This window comes from Phyllobates terribilis, unplaced genomic scaffold, assembly GCF_046119375.1.
Source record: "Phyllobates terribilis strain yellow unplaced genomic scaffold, ASM4611937v1 Scaffold_5__5_contigs__length_657084704, whole genome shotgun sequence".
Classification (NCBI taxonomy): domain Eukaryota; kingdom Metazoa; phylum Chordata; class Amphibia; order Anura; family Dendrobatidae; genus Phyllobates; species Phyllobates terribilis.
In genome coordinates this window covers 316,260,409-316,278,245 of record NW_027362765.1, presented here as the reverse complement: position 1 = coordinate 316,278,245, position 17,837 = coordinate 316,260,409, and the positions used below count along the sequence as shown (strand labels likewise).

The 17,837-nt window shown below is 42.6% G+C and overlaps 1 protein-coding gene across 5 annotated transcripts in view; it reads right to left on the bottom strand.

The window, feature by feature from the left end:
- Positions 1 to 533: 533 nt before the first annotated feature.
- Positions 534 to 17,837, bottom strand: part of LOC141273094 (uncharacterized) — a 91,108-nt gene continuing 73,804 nt past the window's right edge. For 4 of the 5 annotated variants that reach the window (XM_073684472.1, XM_073684469.1, XM_073684470.1 and 1 more), the window contains 3 exons: positions 14,200 to 14,273; positions 12,981 to 13,077; positions 534 to 4,027 (listed from right to left, as the gene is read on the bottom strand). In XM_073684472.1, coding sequence (XP_073540573.1) covers positions 3,516 to 4,027; positions 12,981 to 13,077; positions 14,200 to 14,273 — 683 coding nt within the window. In that variant the 3' untranslated portion in view covers positions 534 to 3,515. The remainder of the gene's footprint in view (positions 4,028 to 12,980; positions 13,078 to 14,199; positions 14,274 to 17,837) is intronic. The other variant, XM_073684471.1, reaches the window with a different exon arrangement.

The following is a 17,837-nucleotide window of genomic DNA, read 5'->3' as shown; positions in this document are numbered from 1 at the left end:
AACTGTACGTCACAGGGCCATGGGACGTGCAGGGGCGGTGGGGTGAGTATGGAAATAGGGCTAGTAGGCGGGCATTTATTGGCATCCGGGGGACGCGAAGCTTAGCTTTTTTATTAAATTATTTCTGCTATTACACAGCAACCAGACCGCTAATATGGGCCATACAGGTAAGTATAGATTCACATTTCTATTACCTGCATGCCCATATTAGCGGACTGAAAAGTCCCAGGGGGTGACAGATTCCCTTTAACCAATATACTCACCCCAGGTAATCCAAGGGTTAAAGCGATGACTCTTGTTTATTTTTTCAAATTTCTTTATTTGGCTCCAAAATTAATTAAAAAAATGCATAAAAAATGCATTAAAAATTGCGGCAAAACTTGCCACAGCGTTTTTGCTGCCAAGAGATGCAGAAATTTCTGCAATCAAGCCCTGAAGGTGCGCACATATCCTTATTGTTAATCAAAAAATGCTTTTAAATATATTCTTAAAGTTAGGGAAACGACTCCTTTAAAGAACACATACAAAACAAAGACAAATCACACAATTATTTTAATGAACAGGTTATTAAAGGGGATTTCCGGATTTCAGAAAACCCCTCTCCCCTGGCTGCAGGGTTTTTTTTTAAAAAAAGCAAACAACTATTCTTTACTCCCTGGTCCCAGTGTCATGCTCATATTTATACGTGTATTATTTAACAAAGCGGATAAAAAGAAACATGTCCCACAAAGACAATTCTAAATAGACTGGACATGGTAACCTGCTAAGCATACACATTGGGAATTGTACAATATAAAACCTCCTGTAACTTTGCTTTTACTTCTCGCTAGTTATTTAGGGATGAAATATAACCTACTTTACTTTTAAGAGTACCAGTCTGGGGCTGCCCTTTTAATTTAAAGGGAATATGTCAGCAGGATTTCACTCCAAACTATTTATATGTACAAGTAGCTCTTTAAAAGACAAGTCCAGCAATACCATTACATGGCCAGTCCGATCCTCATTACGGAAAATCTCTTAATCAGCATTTGAATTGATAAGCAAATGAGGCTAAAGAGCTATGGTAGATCTGATGCCTTTGTCACCCCAGCTCTATTCCCCACTCAGCATTGCCTACTCCTGCTTGACTGACCGCTCCTTTGCCGGAAGTCACACAGCATAGACCAGTCAGACAAGCAGGAGGAGGCAGCTGGAGGCTTCAGCTCTACCAAAAGCTCTTCAGCCTCATTCGCATATCAATCCAAATGCTGATTTGTCAATAACCGAGGAACAGACTGGCCATGTAAAGGTTTTGCTGGCTTTGTCTTTGGAACAGCTACATGCTCCTATAAATAGTTTGGGTGCTAAAATCCTGCTGACAGATTCCCTCTAAAGAGAACACGTCACACTCAGAATTGCTGCTAAAAAGGAGAATCTGCAGGTAAATAGCATTTAAATAGTCTTCCTGCTTAGACCAGTGGCTACAGGGATAAAACAATGTTACATTCTCCTTGCAGCCACTTGCTTCCAGTCTTCGGGGCAGTGCAGGGAGATGTTACAGTCACTGCTCAATACACAGTAAGGGCAATGTAATCACTCCCCTGCACATTGATTAACAGCATGCTCTACAATGTATGTAGAACAGGCTGTCAATCATTGTGCAGGGAGTAATTACAGCGCACTCAATATGTATTGAAGGTTGACCTTCATATATAACTTCATTTTTCCCATTATCTCCTGATCCAGGAAGGCAGCCAGGCATTATTTAAATGCTATTTACTAGCAGATTATGCTGGTAAATAGTATTTTGGTAGGTGACCAGTTGTCTTTAAGAAAAGAATAGGCTGCTTCAGAATGGTGATTTTTGTAATTAACACAGAATAGCAAATAGTCACAAAAGTGTCTCTAATGCCCAATAAAGCACCTGAATTTCTAGCAAAAGTTAAGTCTGAACGTCCAGTCTGTGGGATCCCAGTATGCAAAGCCCACGGGATCTTGGGACCCTCCTCGTTGTGAAAGCACTAACCCAGTGCTGACATATACTTTACTAAATGGGAACTGAGTTATTAATGTTACCGTTCGTGGTCTGAAGAAACAAACATGGAACTATTTGGCCATAATGACCATTGTTAAGTATTGAGAAAAAACGGGAATGTTTAAAAGCTAAACCTGAAGTCTGGAGGTGGCAGCATCACGTTGTGGGGGTGTTCTGCTGCAGAAGTGGCTGGTAGACATCACTAAATATTATGCGTAACAAAAAATGTGTGAAGATATTGAAGCAACATCGCTAGACATCAGCCAAGAAGTTACAACTTGGATGCAAATGGGTCTTCTAAAAGGACAATGACCCAAGCATACTACCAAGGTCTTGGCAAAATAAATTTAAAGGGAATCTGTCAGCTGATTCATGCCGCCTGAGATTAGCATCAATATGAATCAGAGTCTGACTGTCATTTAAAGCAAGTGTGTTTTACTCTGAAACACCATGGCATTTCAGAGAAACAATCCATTTAAAAGCTGGCCAGGGACCATGTCGCTCAGGGCACTAGTCCAAAAGTCTGGTCTTTAGCACATTCTTTAGCACATGTGTGTGCAGGGATAGACATGTCACTCAAGAAGAACAGGATGGATGGAAGCTGCGGGAGACTAGTCACCTGAGTGACATGGTCCTAGGGCAGTTTTTAAATGTATGTTTAAACTATATATATGTATGTAATACATACGTGGCTGAAATAACAGAGCATGTGTCTGATTCCTGCTGCCTGTAAGCCAGACAGCATGAATCAGGTTCACTTTAAAGTCAACAAATTGGTCATCACAAATCCCTGACCTCCATCCCTTAGAAAAGGTAAAACCAGAACTAAAAAAAAAAGTGTGTACAAGCAAAGAGGCCTACAAACCTGACTTCGTTACAACAGTTATCTCAGGAGGAACGGACCAAAATTCCAGAAACTTATGGTGAGAAACCTCTGGAAATCTACAGTACTTCAAACATTTGGCCCAAGTTGAACAATTTAAAAGGTAATGCTACTAAACCAAAACCAAAGGTATGTAAACTTCTGAAATACTGGGAATGTGAGGAAAAACAATAAAAGCTGAAATAAATCATTGACTCTAGTATTCTTCTTACATTACATGATCCTAACTGTCTTCATTTGTATAAATATATATACAGTTAAGGTCCTTACACATGTTGCAATTTTTTTTTGCACAGATTTGTCACAAAACCTGAAGGATTTCCTAATGCCAGAAAAGTGAATGAGATTCCTGAACTCTCATGCACATGTTATTTTTTTCCTTGCACATTTGCAAATTTAAATCTGCCACATGTCAATTCTTGCAGCGATTTTGCTGCAAATTTCACCGATACTAATGAGTGGGGGAAAAATCCGCAACAAAAACATACATATTTTACAATGCTTATTTCCTGCCAACACATCAGGATTTGCAGCAAAACATAGCATTATACAGCTGACTATACAGTTATACACATAGGGCAGCTTACAGAGTCCCAAGTTTCTCATGCTTCTATCAATTCAGCTAGAAAACGGCTTTTCGGCACTATGAACCCTTTGATGAATGACCAGACTGGAACGCAACATGAAGAAATCTCCGCAGTCCGGGCATGAGTAGCGTTTTAAACCTTTGTGGCTTTTCCTATGATTGACCAGATGAGATTGGCGGATGAAGTTTTCCCCACACTCTGGGCACGAGAAAGGTTCATTTTCAGCATGAAACTTTTGATGCATGATCAGACTCTGTTTCTGTGCATAAAGCTTCCCGCACTCCGTACATTTATACGGCTTCTCACCAGTGTGAAGTCTCTGGTGTCGAATATAATTTGCCTTCTGTATAAACTCTTTTCCACATTGTGAACAGGTAAAAGGTTTTTCTCCGGAGTGAATTCTACGGTGCAGGACCAAACTGGACTTGTGCTTAAAGAAGCCGCCACAGTCGGCACAATAAAACGGTTTTTCTGCAGTTACCATTTTTCGGTTGAAAGGAAGGATTTTCTGGTCGGCTGCGGATATAGCAGTGTCTTTACCACCTGTAAAATAGAAAGGCCTTTGTGAAAAATAGAACAGCTGATAGACGCCAAATATAGGAAAAGTGATCTGGATAATAGTAATACAAAAGCTACGGTATTTCTAGACTAATATCAGTACACTAAAGTGCGATATGACGGACTCCATGTTTAGTTCTATTCATTTGGAACCTGCTAAAGTTTGACGTAGGTGTTCATGCTAGAAAATTCTATTCAGTTGGTCAATGGATGCATATTTTTCGTTCGATAAAGACTAATAAAGTCAATTCTGACGGAATAGTTAAGACTGCAACAGATCAGTAGCTGCCAATTTGCTGAATGTCATATGACTGCCGGGGAACAAAGTGCAGTGATCAAAGAAACTACGCCAGTCCCAGGGGGTAAGTATGTCGTTTTCTTATACACTGCTCAAAAAAATAAAGGGAACACTTAAACAATTAAATATAACTCCAAGTAAATCAAACTTCTGTGAAATCAAACTGTCCACTTAGGAAGAAACACTGATTGACAATCAATTTCACATGCTGTTGTGCAAATGGAATAGACAATAGAAGGAAATTATTGGCAATTATCAAGACACACTCAATAAAGGAGAGGTTCTGCAGGTGGGGACCACAGACCACATCTTAGTACCAATGCTTTCTGGCTGATGTTTTGGTCACTTTTGAATGTTGGTTGTGCTTTCACACTCGTGGTAGCAGGAGACGGACTCTACAACCCACAGAAGTTGCTCAGGTAGTGCAGCTCATCCAGGATGGCACATCAATGCGAACTGTGCCAAGAAGGTTTGCTGTGTCTGTCAGCGTAGTGTCCAGAGGCTGGAGGTGCCAGGAGACGTGGAGGGGGCCGTAGGAGGGCAACAACCCAGCAGCAGGACCACTACCTCCGCCTTTGTGCAAGGAGGAACAGGAGGAGCACTGACAGAGCCCTGCAAAATGATCTCCAGCAGGCCACAAATGTGCATGTGTCTGCACAAACGGTTAGAAACCGACTCCATGAGGGTGGTATGAGGGCCCGACGTCCACAGATGGGGGTTGTGCTCACAGCCCAACACAATGCAGGATGCTTGGCATTTGCCACAGAACACCAGGATTGGCAAAGTCGCCACTGGTGCCCTGTGCTCTTCACAAATGAAAGCAGGTTCACACTGAGCACATGTGACAGACGTGACAGTGTCTGGAGACGTCGTGGAGAGCGATCTGCAGCCTGCAACATCCTTCAGCATGACCGGTATTTCAGTGGGTCAGTAATGGTGTGGCGGGGCATTTCTTTGGAGGGCAGCACAGCCCTCCATGTGCTCGCCAGAGGTAGCCTGACTGCCATTAGGTACCGAGATGAGATCCTCAGACCCCTTGTGAGACCATATGCTGGTGCGGTTGGCCCTGGGTTCCTCCTAATGCAGGACAATGCCAGACCTCATGTGGCTGGAGTGTGTCAGCAGTTCCTGCAAGCTGAAGGCATTGAAGCTATGGACTGGCCCGCCCGTTCCCCAGACCTGAATCCGATTGAGCATATCTGGGACATCATGTCTCGCTCCATCCACCAACGTCACGTTGCACCACAGACTGTCCAGGAGTTGGCGGATGCTTTAGTCCAGGTCTGGGAGGAGATCCTACAGGAGACCATCCGCAACCTCATCAGGAGCATGCCCAGGCGTTGTAGGGAGGTCATACAGGCATGTGGAGGCCACACACAATACTGAGCCTCATTTTGACTTCTTTTAAGGACATTAAATCAAAGTTGGATCAGCCTGTAGTGTGTTTTTCCACTTTAATATTGGGGGTGACTCCAAATCCAGGCCTCCATTGGTTAATAAATTTAATTTCCATTGATGATTTTTGTGTGATTTTGTTGTCAGCACATTCAGCTTTATACAGAACAAAGTATTCAATGAGAATATTTCATTCATTCAGATCTAGGATGTGTTATTTGAGTGTTCCCTTTATTTTTTTTGAGCAGTGTATAATGATGTACAGTGGTGCTGTCCACTAATTGACAACCCCTTCAAACAATAATTACATTTCTGATGACACATTGCCTTTAAGAACATTTAGCCATATGCTTTACTTTCCCACATAGAGGAATTGGAAACAATAGACTAGAGATGTTGATGAGCTTTGAGGGTTCTTGGCATGTTTTGCAGAGAGAGGGTAGAGGGGAGCTGTGATCATTACCCATCGTCAGGTAAGATCCGCACTATCTATTTGTAAGAAGGTGCACATGAGAACAATAAAAGTGATCTCTACAGAACAAGAAGTGAAAATTGCAAGATTCAGGATTTTTTTTTTTTTAAATATAGTGATATGGAAAATATAACCAAACATCATTAACCCCTTCATGAGCAGGCAGTTTTAATTGTTTTCCCAGTTTTGCACTTTCATTATTCCTCTCTTTATTCAAGAGCCCTATTTTTTTTTTTCTGTCGACAAAGCCTAATGAGCGCTTATTGTTTTGTGAGACGAGTTGTAATTTTGATTTACACCTTCCACTTTACTACATACACTTTACTATATAAGGTGCTGAAAAACAGAAAAAAAATACAAGTGGTGTACAACAACAAAAGAAATAATGCAACTTCACCACTGAATCGTGGGTTTTGTTTTTACAGTGTGCAGTAAAAATGAGAGGGCAATATGATTCCCCTGGCATATATACATATATACAGTGGGGAAAATAAGTATTTGATACACTGACGATTTTGCAAGTTTTTCCACCTACAAAGAATGGAGAGTTCTGTAATTTTTATCGTAGGTACACTTCAACTGTGGGAGAGAAAATCTAAAAATAAAAACCACTAAATCAAATTGTATGATTTTTACATAACCCACATAATTAATTTGCCCTTTATTGCATGAAATAAGTATTTGATCACCTACCAATCAGCAAGATTTCTGGCTCTCACAGACCTGTTAGTTTTCTTTAAGAAGCCCTCCTACTCTGCACTCATTACCTGTATTAATTGCACCAGTTTGAACTCATTACCTGTATAAAAGACACCTGTCCACACACAAATCAATCACACGCCAACCTCTCCATCATGGCCAAGACCAAAGAACTGTCTAAGGGGACACCAGAGACAAAATTGTAGATCTGCACAAGGCTGGGGTGGGCTACAGGACAATAGGCAAGCAGCTTGGTGAGAAAGCAACAACTGTTGGCACAATTATTAGAAAATGTAAGAAACACAAGATGACTATCAATCTTCCTCAGTTTGGGACTCCATGCAAGACCTGACCTCGTGAGGTAAGGATGATTCTGAGAAAGGTCATGAATCAGCCCAGAATTACACGCGAGGACCTGGCCAATGACCTGATGAGAGCTGGGAACAGAGTCTCAAACATTACTGTTAGTAACACGTTACGCCGTCATGGATTAAAATCCCGCAGGGCACGCAAGGTCCCGCTGCTCACGCCCATTTGAAGCTTAACAATGATCATCTGGATGATCCAGAGGAGGCATAGGAGAAGGTCATGAAGTCAGATGAGATCAAAATAGAATTTTTTGGTATCAACTCCACGCGCCATGTTTGGAGGAAGAAGAATGAATACAACCCCAAGAACACCGTCCCAACTGTGAAGCATGGTGGGGGAAACATCATATTTTGAGGGTGGTTTTCTGCAAAGAGGACAGGACGACTTCACCATATTGAAGGGAGGATGGATGGAGTCATGTTTCGTAAGATTTTGGCCTACAACCTCCTTCCCTCAGTAAGAGCATTGAAGATGGGTCGTGGCTGGGTCTTCCAGCATGACAATGGAATGAAATACACAGCCAGGGTAACTAATGAGTGGCTCTGTAAGAAGCATTTCAAGGTCTTGGAGTGGCAAAGCCAGTCTCCAGACCTGAACCCAATAGAAAATCTTTGGAGGGAGCTCGAACTCAATGTTGCCCAGCGACAGTCGTCCCGAAACCTGAAAGATCTGGAGACGATCTGTATGGAAGAGTGGGTCAAAACCCCTGCTGCACTGTGTGCAAACTTGGTCAAGAACTACAGGAAATGTCTGACCTCTGTAATTGCAAACAAAGGTTTCTGTACCAAATATTAAGTTCTGTTTTTCTATTGTATCAAATACTTATTTCATGCAATAAAATGCAAATTAATTATGTAAAAATCAAACAATGTGATTTTCTGGATTTTTTTAAGATTCTGTCTCTTACAGTTGAAGTGTACCTATGATAAAAATTACAGACCTCTCCATTCTTTGTAGGTGGGAAAACTTGCAAAATTCTGTTTATTTTTTGAATCGCTTTTTCTATATATGGCAAAACTACAGCATTTCAGTATAAAGTGCAATTGACATTCTCCTATAAAGCTCAGCCTTCAATAGCCACCAATCAGCACCCTGCAATCACGTGTGGGGCACACAATGGCATCTAGCCACTTAAACATTTAGAAGCCACTGTCTGCAGCATTTATCAGCAGTGACTGAAGCAAGCTCCAGTGGCTGCTGTTACAGGTAGGTGCCAGCTGTGTAACACGTCGCGTCTGATGGGTATGGCTCCATACACCTACTTCAACATAATAGTATGTCTTATGTTAAAAAGGGAAGAAGTCAAAAAATATATTTAATATAGACAATAAGTCATTTTTTTGATGACATGTTCCCTTTAAGGCTGGATTTATAACAAAAAAAATAAAATGACAGATGTGGTAATGGTGTAATTTAATCTGAAAAAGACAGTACAGCATGCTGCACAACTTGTTCAGGTACAAATGATAGAATCTGCGACAGAGATGGTACTCTAAGCTAAGGGTGTATGTGGTCTTACAACACAGACAGCTCCTGGTTCCACTGGTCAATGACAAGACCTTAGGGTCACAAGGTGCATCTATACAAATTAAAAGGGTTGTCCACTACAAGGACAACCCATTCTCAATCTGAATGTTTGCCCCGTTAAAAAAAAAAAACAACATACTCACTTCCCGTGCTGGCGCTGTTCCAGCTGTGTTGGCACTCACTCTCCTGGGGCTCAAGAGAGGTGTTAACATCATGTGTGCCCTGTGCCAAAACAGTGTTGGCTTCCCTCTCCACGCCTTTGAACGCTAAGGTAATTGACAGGAAATACGCGGTAGCCGCAGTTCTGACTTCCTTTTAATTACTTAACCGTTAAGTAATAACAGGAAGTCAGAGCTGCGGCTCAGTTCACTTCCTGTCAATTACTTAAAGAGTACCTGTCAGCAGGATTGTGCTCAGTAAACTACATAAACTGCCAGGTGGGCGACATTACATTGATTAAAATGATACCTTGGTTGATGAAATCAGTCCTGTGGTTCTTATGTAATCTTTACTTTCAGTTTGGAGATAAAGATATGCTCGTGCTTCGGGGCGGCCTGTGGGGGGGCGCTCTATCTGGTGCTCTGATTACTTATTCATCTGTATGCTCTTATGACAGCAAACTGTGCCTTCACTGACCTGCCTCCTATTTTACATAATGCATCTAGTAGTGCGGGGCTAGGTAAAATAGGAGGCAGGTCAATGAAGGAACAGTGACCTGCCATAAGAGTATACAGATGAATATGTAAGCAAATCACCAGATAGAGCGCCCCCCACAGGCCGCCCGGAGCATGGGCATATCATTATCTCCAAACTGAATGTAAAGATTACACAAGAATCACTGGACGGATTTCATCAACCAAGGTATCATTATAATCAGTATAATGTCACCCACCTGACGTGTATGTAGTTTATGGAGCACAATCCTGCTGACAGGTGCACTTTAAGCAATTGACAGGAAGTGAACAGAGCCGCAGCTCTGACTTCCTGTTATTACTTAACGGTTAAGTAATTAAAAGGAAGTCAGAACTGCGGCTACCGCACACTTCCTGCTGACAGGTGCGCTTTAAGCGTCTGAAGGTGTGGAGAGAGAAGTCACGTCACGTGAGCCCTGTGCCGAAACACCTCACGGGAGAGTGAGTGCCGACACCGCTGGAACAGCGCCAACACGGTAGGCGAGTATAAGTGTTTTTATTTTAACGGGGGCAAACACTCAGATTGAGAAGGAGTTGTCCTAGTAGTGGACTACCTCTTTAAAAGGAAAAATCTTCCATGGCTGTGATATCGTTTTTCTATTGAACTAAACTGATAGATGTTAGGTCAGCTTTTGTTTTGTGAGGTGAATGAAAGTTTTCATTGGTACATAATGGAGTACACATGACTTTTTTATTGCAATTCTGCCATTTTTTAGCGGTAGGAGGGATATGTCATTCACCGTGCAGCATAAAGGACAGGTTAACTTTATTCTGTGGATCAGTACGATTACCACAATAGCAGATTAATATATTTTTCTTTAGATTTTGCTATATTTGCAAAGTGCAAACACGTGAAAAAAAAACTATTAACCTTCAGATATGGGGTTAATCTTCAGGTTAATAGCAATCTGAACCTGTCTGGCGCCAGCATTTAGAGCCCCGTTGCCGGAAGGAACTTTATTCCTCCCGGCAGCATGTGCTTCAGTCTCGGGGGGGGGGGAGCCAGCGTGGGTTCAGTCACTGCCCTGTGTATAGGGAGCGGCGGTTGTAACCGTGCCCCCAGCACTGACTGACAGGGGCTCATCATTAGGGCCGGCTATCACTCAGGGCCGGGGGCGCTGTTACAGCAGCCTCTTTCTGTATACAGAGCGGCGACTGAACCAGTACCAGCGCCGGCCCCGAGACTGAAACAGGAACGCTGCCAGGAGGAATAAAGTCCATTTCCTCCCGGCAGCGGGGCTCTAAGTGAAGGCGCCAGGCAGGTTCAGAATGCTATTAACCCTATATCTGCAGGTCAATAGCATTTTATCATGTGAGAGGTTCATTTTAAATGCCACTGTCAGAGATTGACAAAGGGACCCAACCTCTGACATATTTTTACATCACATGTCAGGAAGGGGTTAAATATGGTAATTGAGTAGGTCAAGTTGTTACAGACGCAGGGGTACAAATGATGTGAAATTCTCTTTTCTTTTTATATTTCTACAATATAAAATATTAGTGGGAAAAAGTTTTTTTGCGTTTAATTGTTTTTTATATATATTAAACATTTTCTTTTTATTTCACTTTTTATTTTAGTCCCACTAGAGAACTTGAACTTCAGTGAGCTCGATCGCTCATATAATACAGTGCAATACTTCCACAAAACAACGATAGGTGGTCTATGCAAAAGGCAGGGTCTAATAGGCATAGTAACATGGCAGCCAAGGGTCCATTGTTAGGCAGGGGAGGGTCCATGGGTGACAAAGGGAGCCCACTCCCTCTGGCTAATTGCTTAGATTCAGAGGTCACTGTTGACCATGGCATGTGGAGAGTTAAACTGCCAGGACTGGCATTAGCACTGATCCCTGCAGAAGCAGGACTAAGTAATTTAGCCTTACTCCTGTCCCTATTCTCCTGGGTGCACTTATAGCACTCACAAGATCAGCCTGACAAACATGTATGTAACAGAGTAGGAACTAGCACCCGGGCTGCAATATATATTTTTGTCGCTGGTCGGGAATCAGTTACTATATTTCTCCTGTTTTGTTTTCTCCTGGCCCATATTCTTTCACCTGTGGCTCCATTTATTTTTTTTTATGGTGGAGAGAGTCACGGACGACGTGTTCTAATATCACGCAAGAAGTTGCCCCTTAGGCTATGTGCCCACAATGCAGAAATGCTCCGGATTTTTCCTGATCGTTTCTGCATCTCCCTGGCAGAAAAAACACATGCGGATTGTACATGCGGATTGTACATGCGGATTGTACATGCGGATTGTACATGCGGGCTGTACATGCGGATTGTACATGCGGGCTGTACATGCGGGCTGTACATGTGGATTGTACATGCGGATTGTACATGCGGATTGTACATGCGGATTGTACATGCGGGCTGTACATGCGGATTGTACATGCGGGCTGTACATGCGGGCTGTACATGTGGATTGTACATGCGGATTGTACATGCGGATTGTACATGCGGATTGTACATGCGGGCTGTACATGCGGGCTGTACATGTGGATTGTACATGCGGATTGTACATGCGGATTGTACATGCGGATTGTACATGCGGATTGTACATGCGGATTGTACATGCGGATTGTACATGCGGATTGTACATGCGGATTGTACATGCGGATTGTACATGCGGATTGTACATGTGGATTGTACATGCGGATTATACATGCGGATTGTACATGCGGATTGTACATGCGGATTGTACATGCGGATTGTACATGCGGATTGTACATGCGGATTGTACATGCGGATTTTACATGCGGATTGTACATGTGGATTGTACATGCGTTTTTCCTGCCAGGGACAAGCAGAAGTGAAGCGTTCTTCACATGCATTTCCGCATGCAGGTTGACAAGCGCTTTTCCAGGCGATTTTAGCATCACTTGGAAAGTGCTTGACAACTTGGTCACACTATATAAATCCATGCAACGGCATGGATTTATATAGTGTGACCGAGAGAGTGGTTAAAAATAAAAAAAGAAATATATACTTACCCTCTGATGGCCCGTGCTGGCTTGTTTCGCTCGGTCCCGGCTGCCGGCAGCGGTGAATTGAAAGACCTGCCGACGTCAGCGTTGCGTGACAAGTCACATGCGGATTATCATTGGGGAACATGGCAGACCTTCTTCCATGCGTTTTTAATGCGTTTCTGCAGCTGCAAAAACGCTGCAGAAACACATTAAAAACGCATCGTGGGCACACAGCCTTAGAATACAGCACCTTAAAAAGTGGTCATCAATGGTGGACAACCCCTATCCTTAAAACTTTCTAGATAATATTGACTAACTAACTAGATAATATTGACATTACAAAGAGGATTCTGTCTCCTAGGACCTCCATTTACAAGACAGGGCAGAAAGACACTAAAGAGTATCCCCCATTCTGCTGGACTCCATGATCAGGCAGTATTTAGCAATAAAGTAGACAATCAGAGATTATCCAAACTAGAAGCTGAAGCAGGAAAACAAAGCAAACTTTACCACACACCTGAACAGATATTTGATGCAACCTCTTCTTTCTTAATTTTGATGCAGGATTTAATTTCTTCAGAATTAATAATTTTTAGACCACTAATATCATTGTCCTAGGAGACACAAAATAAACAAGAACATGATAGACGATCTTATGCTCTTTTGATAAGAAATTACAATGGAACTGCAACATTTTATGGTACATCTTCATTACGGTATGTCATTGTTTAGAAAGTACCCGACAAGGGAATCATCAAACTCATGCTGTCCGTGCCAGGCATTCATTCTTCATGTGATGTTACCTAATCATCTATACATAGGAAGTTTAGGGCTTAATGTAACTGCACAAACACTACTTGAGGTCCCCTCTTCTGCTCTTTTTAAACCTCCATTCATGCATTGCAATATGAAATGCAAAACTGACTGTTTTTCTAAAGTCATTTAGGGCTTATTCACACAATGCATTCTTTGCCGCGTTTTTACCGCAGAAAAAATGCAGCATTTTACAGCACCAGCAAATTTCTGAAATCTCATGCGCATGCTTATTTTTTCCTTGCAGATTTGAATTTTTTTTTTTTCTTCAAATCTGATGCATGTTAGTTCTTTCAGCGGTTCAGCCATGTTTTTCACCCATTCAAATGAATGGTAAAATATGGAAGTAAAAATCTGCATATTTTTCGCAGCGTTTTTTCTGCCAAGGCTGGTATTTGGTGCATAAAAATCTGCTACAAATACTCAATGTGTGCATATAGACTAAGTGTTACCTCACCCAATTCCTACTTATTCGATCATCATAGAAGCTTAATTGTGAAATATTTTTTTCCTGTTTTGTTTTGTCTAAACTTAGGTGCGTCCTATAGTCTGAAAAATATGGTAATTTGTATTATCTTTCTTGGCCACACAATTAAATTCAGAAATTTCTACATTACCCATATAATCTGCCCAATTTTGGGCCTTCAGGTCTCGGCAATTTATCAACTCAAGTGGCCGGGAGTATGTATAACTCATACATACCCTCCATTACCGCGTCTGAAATTGGCAAATCCCCGCAGTGCACAGTGCGTGCGCTCAGGGGATTGATAAGTCTGCAGTCACACAATGACTGCAGACTTATCGGTATTGACTGGACAACCCCTTGAAAAACACACTATGGTGCCGATTATTTATAATAGGAACTTGAAACTACTAAAGTTCAGCCTAACATATCAAACTCATAGCTCCAATGAACCACTTACTACCTCATCTTCCTCCGTTTCCTCATCTTCAATATACCTAGGAGGTGGCTTTTGTAATTTGTTCTTAGAACCATCTGTACAACAGAAAAAACAAACATTTAAATTCATAAATCATCTTTTATATTTAAGAATTTAATACAATTTCCAAATTGTTTTTTTTTAATACTTTTGTTTATTCTTCAAAGGGAAACTGTCAGCATGTTTTTGCTATGTAATCTAACAGTAGCATAATGTAGATACAGAGACCCTGATTCCAGTGATGTATCGCTTAATTTACTGGGTGCAGCAGTTGTGATAAAGTCTGTTTTCTCGGCTGTAGATCTAGCAGAGCTTAGAATGTTGAGCTGCGTATAACCCCGCCCACACCACTGATTGACAGCTTTCTGTGTACAGCCCTGCCCAACGCTTCTGATTAGCAGTTTCCTATGTAAACTGTAAATTGGCAGAAAGCTGCTAATCAGTGGTGTGGTTGGACCAGAAGGCACAGACACCTAGTCATGCAGTGATAATCTCCTGGTGATAAAACACTGATTTAATTGAAACAGCAACATACAGCCTAGACAAATCAGGCTCTCAGCCACTACACTATGCTGCTCTCAGATTACATAGCAAAGACCTGCAGACAGATTACCTGTGTTCTAAGATAAAATATTACTTTAGATAATGCAAACAATGTTTTTCAAATATGTAAATTCATTTGTTTTACTATTTTTAATGGAGGAATGGGATTGTTTTTTTATATACCACATACAATGCAGTTTAAAAAAAAAGTGTTATTTTTTCAGCTAGGGTTGCTAGGATTGCCGCTCTATCGTCTATCTTTTTCTATTACTGTATTGTGTTTTATTAAAGAGTACCTGTAATTTCACCTAAAACCACAGTAAAAGTATATTATTATTATTTATGTATATAGCACCATTGATTCCATGGTGCTGTACATGAGAAAGGGTTACATACCAAATACATATCACTTACAGTAAAGAAACTAACAATGATAGACTGCTACAGAGGGAAGAGGACCCTGCCTTTGTGGGCTTACATTCTACAGGATGGTGGGGGGTTGCAGCAGCTCCAGTGTTGGTGAGGCAGCAGCTGGTGGTGTTGAGGTGGCAGCACAGTGATTGCAGGCCGTAAGATTTCTTGAAGAGATGGGTGTTCAAGTTCCGTCTGAAGGATCCTAATGTGGTGGATAGTCGGACGTGTTGGGGCACAGAATTCCAGAGGATGGGAGATATTCGGGAGAAGTCTTGGAGGCAATTGGGTGAAGAACGAATAAGTGTGGAGGAGAGAAGGAGGTCTTGGGAGGACCGGAGAGTACATGAGGGAATATATCGGGAGATTAGTTCGGAGATGTAAAGAGGAGAGAGGTTATGGATGGCTTTGTAGGTCAGTGTTAGTAGTTTGAATTGGATAAGCTGGGAAAATGGGAGCCAGTGAAGAGATTTGCACAGGGGGTAGCAGAGGAGTACCTAAGAGAGAGATGAACTAGTCAGGCAGCAGAGTTAAAGACAGACCCGAGAGGTGTGAGAGTGTTAGCAGGGAGGCCACAGAGGAAGACGTTGCAGTAGTCCAGAAGGGAGATGATGTGGGCATGCACAAGCATTTTAGTAGATTGAGGGTTGAGGAAAGGACGGATTCTGGAAATATTTTTGAGCTGGAGGCGACAGAAGGTGGAAAGAGCTTGGATGTGAGGTTTGAAGGACAGGGCTAAGTCAAGGGTTACTCTGAGGCAGCGAAGGTCTAGTACAGGGGAAAGCGTGATGTCGTTTATTGTGATAGATAGATCAGGTAGGGAAGATACGCGAGATGGAGGAAAGATGATGAGTTCAGTTTTGTCCACATTGAGCTTTAGGAAGCGAGGATATGGCTGAGAGACACTCAGACTCTGGACCACAGAGAGGTGACGTCTGGGGCAGAGAGGTAGATCTGAGTGTCAACAGCGTATAGATGATACTGGAAGCCATGGGAATTTATGAGTTGTCCCAGGCTAAGGGTATAGATGGAGAAGAGTGGGGGTCCTAGGACAGTGCCTTGAGGGAATCCAACAGAGAGAGGGCGGGATGAGGAGGTAGTATGGGAGTGGGAGACGCTAAATGTGATGTTGGAAAGGAATGAGGAGATCCAGGATAGGGCAAGGTCTTTGACGCCAAAGGAAGAGAGGATCTGTAGTAGGAGGCAGTGGTCAACTGTGTCAAAGGCAGAGGACAGGTCTAGAAGGAGGAGTACAGAGAATTAGCTTTGGCTGTACGTAGGTCGTTAGTTATTTTGGTCAGGGCAGTTTCAGTGAAATGATGGGGGCAGAAACCAGATTGTGGGTTGTCGAAGAGCAAGTTAGATGAGAAATGGGAGGAAAGTTTAGCGTGGACATGCTGCTCAAGGAGGTTGGAAACAAATGGGAGCATCGATATGGGGCGATAGCTTGACATAGCGGTCGGGTCGAGGGATGGCTTTTTGAGGATAGGCATGATTGTGGCATGTTTGAAAGCAAAAGGGAAGGTACCAGAGGTTAGTGATAGGTTGAAGAGCTGTGTTAGGGCCAGGTTAAGTGTGGTAGTGAGGTTGGGGAGGAGGTGGGATGGGATGGGGTCAAGTGCACAAGTGGTGAGGTGTGATTTGGAGAGGAGATGAGTAAGCTCTCCTTCAGTGATGTTGGAGAGGGAGGTTATGGGGGAAGGGCAGTGATCTGATATACAAAGGGGATGTGGTGGTTGAACAATAAAGACTTGCCTTATTTGGTCTATTTTACTTTTGAAGTGTGTGGCAAAGTCCTCTGCAGAGATGAGGGGGGTCAGAGGGGGCAGTGGAGGCCAGAGGAGGGAGTTAAAAGTGTTGAATAACTGTTTGGGGTTGTAGGATAAGGAAGATATGAGGGTTGTGAAGTAGGCCTGTTTAGCAGAGGTGAGGGCTGATTTGAAAGTGAGTGTTGCTTGTTTGAATGCAGTGAAGTCATTTTGCAAATGTGTTTTTTTCCAAAGACGCTCCGCAACCCTGGACACTTACCGAAGCTTTTTAGTGAGGTTATTGTGCCAAGGTTGTCAATTGATTTGTCGCACTCTGCCATGCACGAGAGGGGCGACCCCATCAATAGCTGATGCGAGAGTGGCATTGTAGAAGGCAGTAGAGCTGTCTGTGTCGTGGCGTGAGGATATGTGTTATGATCTGCAACATGAATTAAGGAAAGAAAGGGGAAAGCTGTCCCTACAGTAAGAATAAGCAGAATCCCTACGATGTACCGGGCTGCCTGTTCCTTGCGAACAGACCCTTAGTCCTTGGCTAGTCTGAATGAAGACCTATAGCATAAGGGGAGGGGTCCCTAAAAGAACGAAGGACTGGAACAAAAAATGGGACACCTCCTAAACAGAGAAGTTGTTGCGGAACACAAAAAGACAAACTGACAAAAAGGTACTAGAGGTCCCAGAAGGACCAAGCGAACTGACAGAGAAAGGCACAGAAGCACATGGCTAGCAAAACAGTCAAACACTGAAGTCCAGCACAGCCAAAAGGGCGGAGCTGGAATATAAAGGCAGGTGGTCACATGACCGCAAAACACAAGAAGGAAAAAAACAAACAGGAGGGTTCTAACAATATGGATGCAAGTGGTAGAATAGAGTCAGAGAGTGTGTGAGTGTCTAGATGTG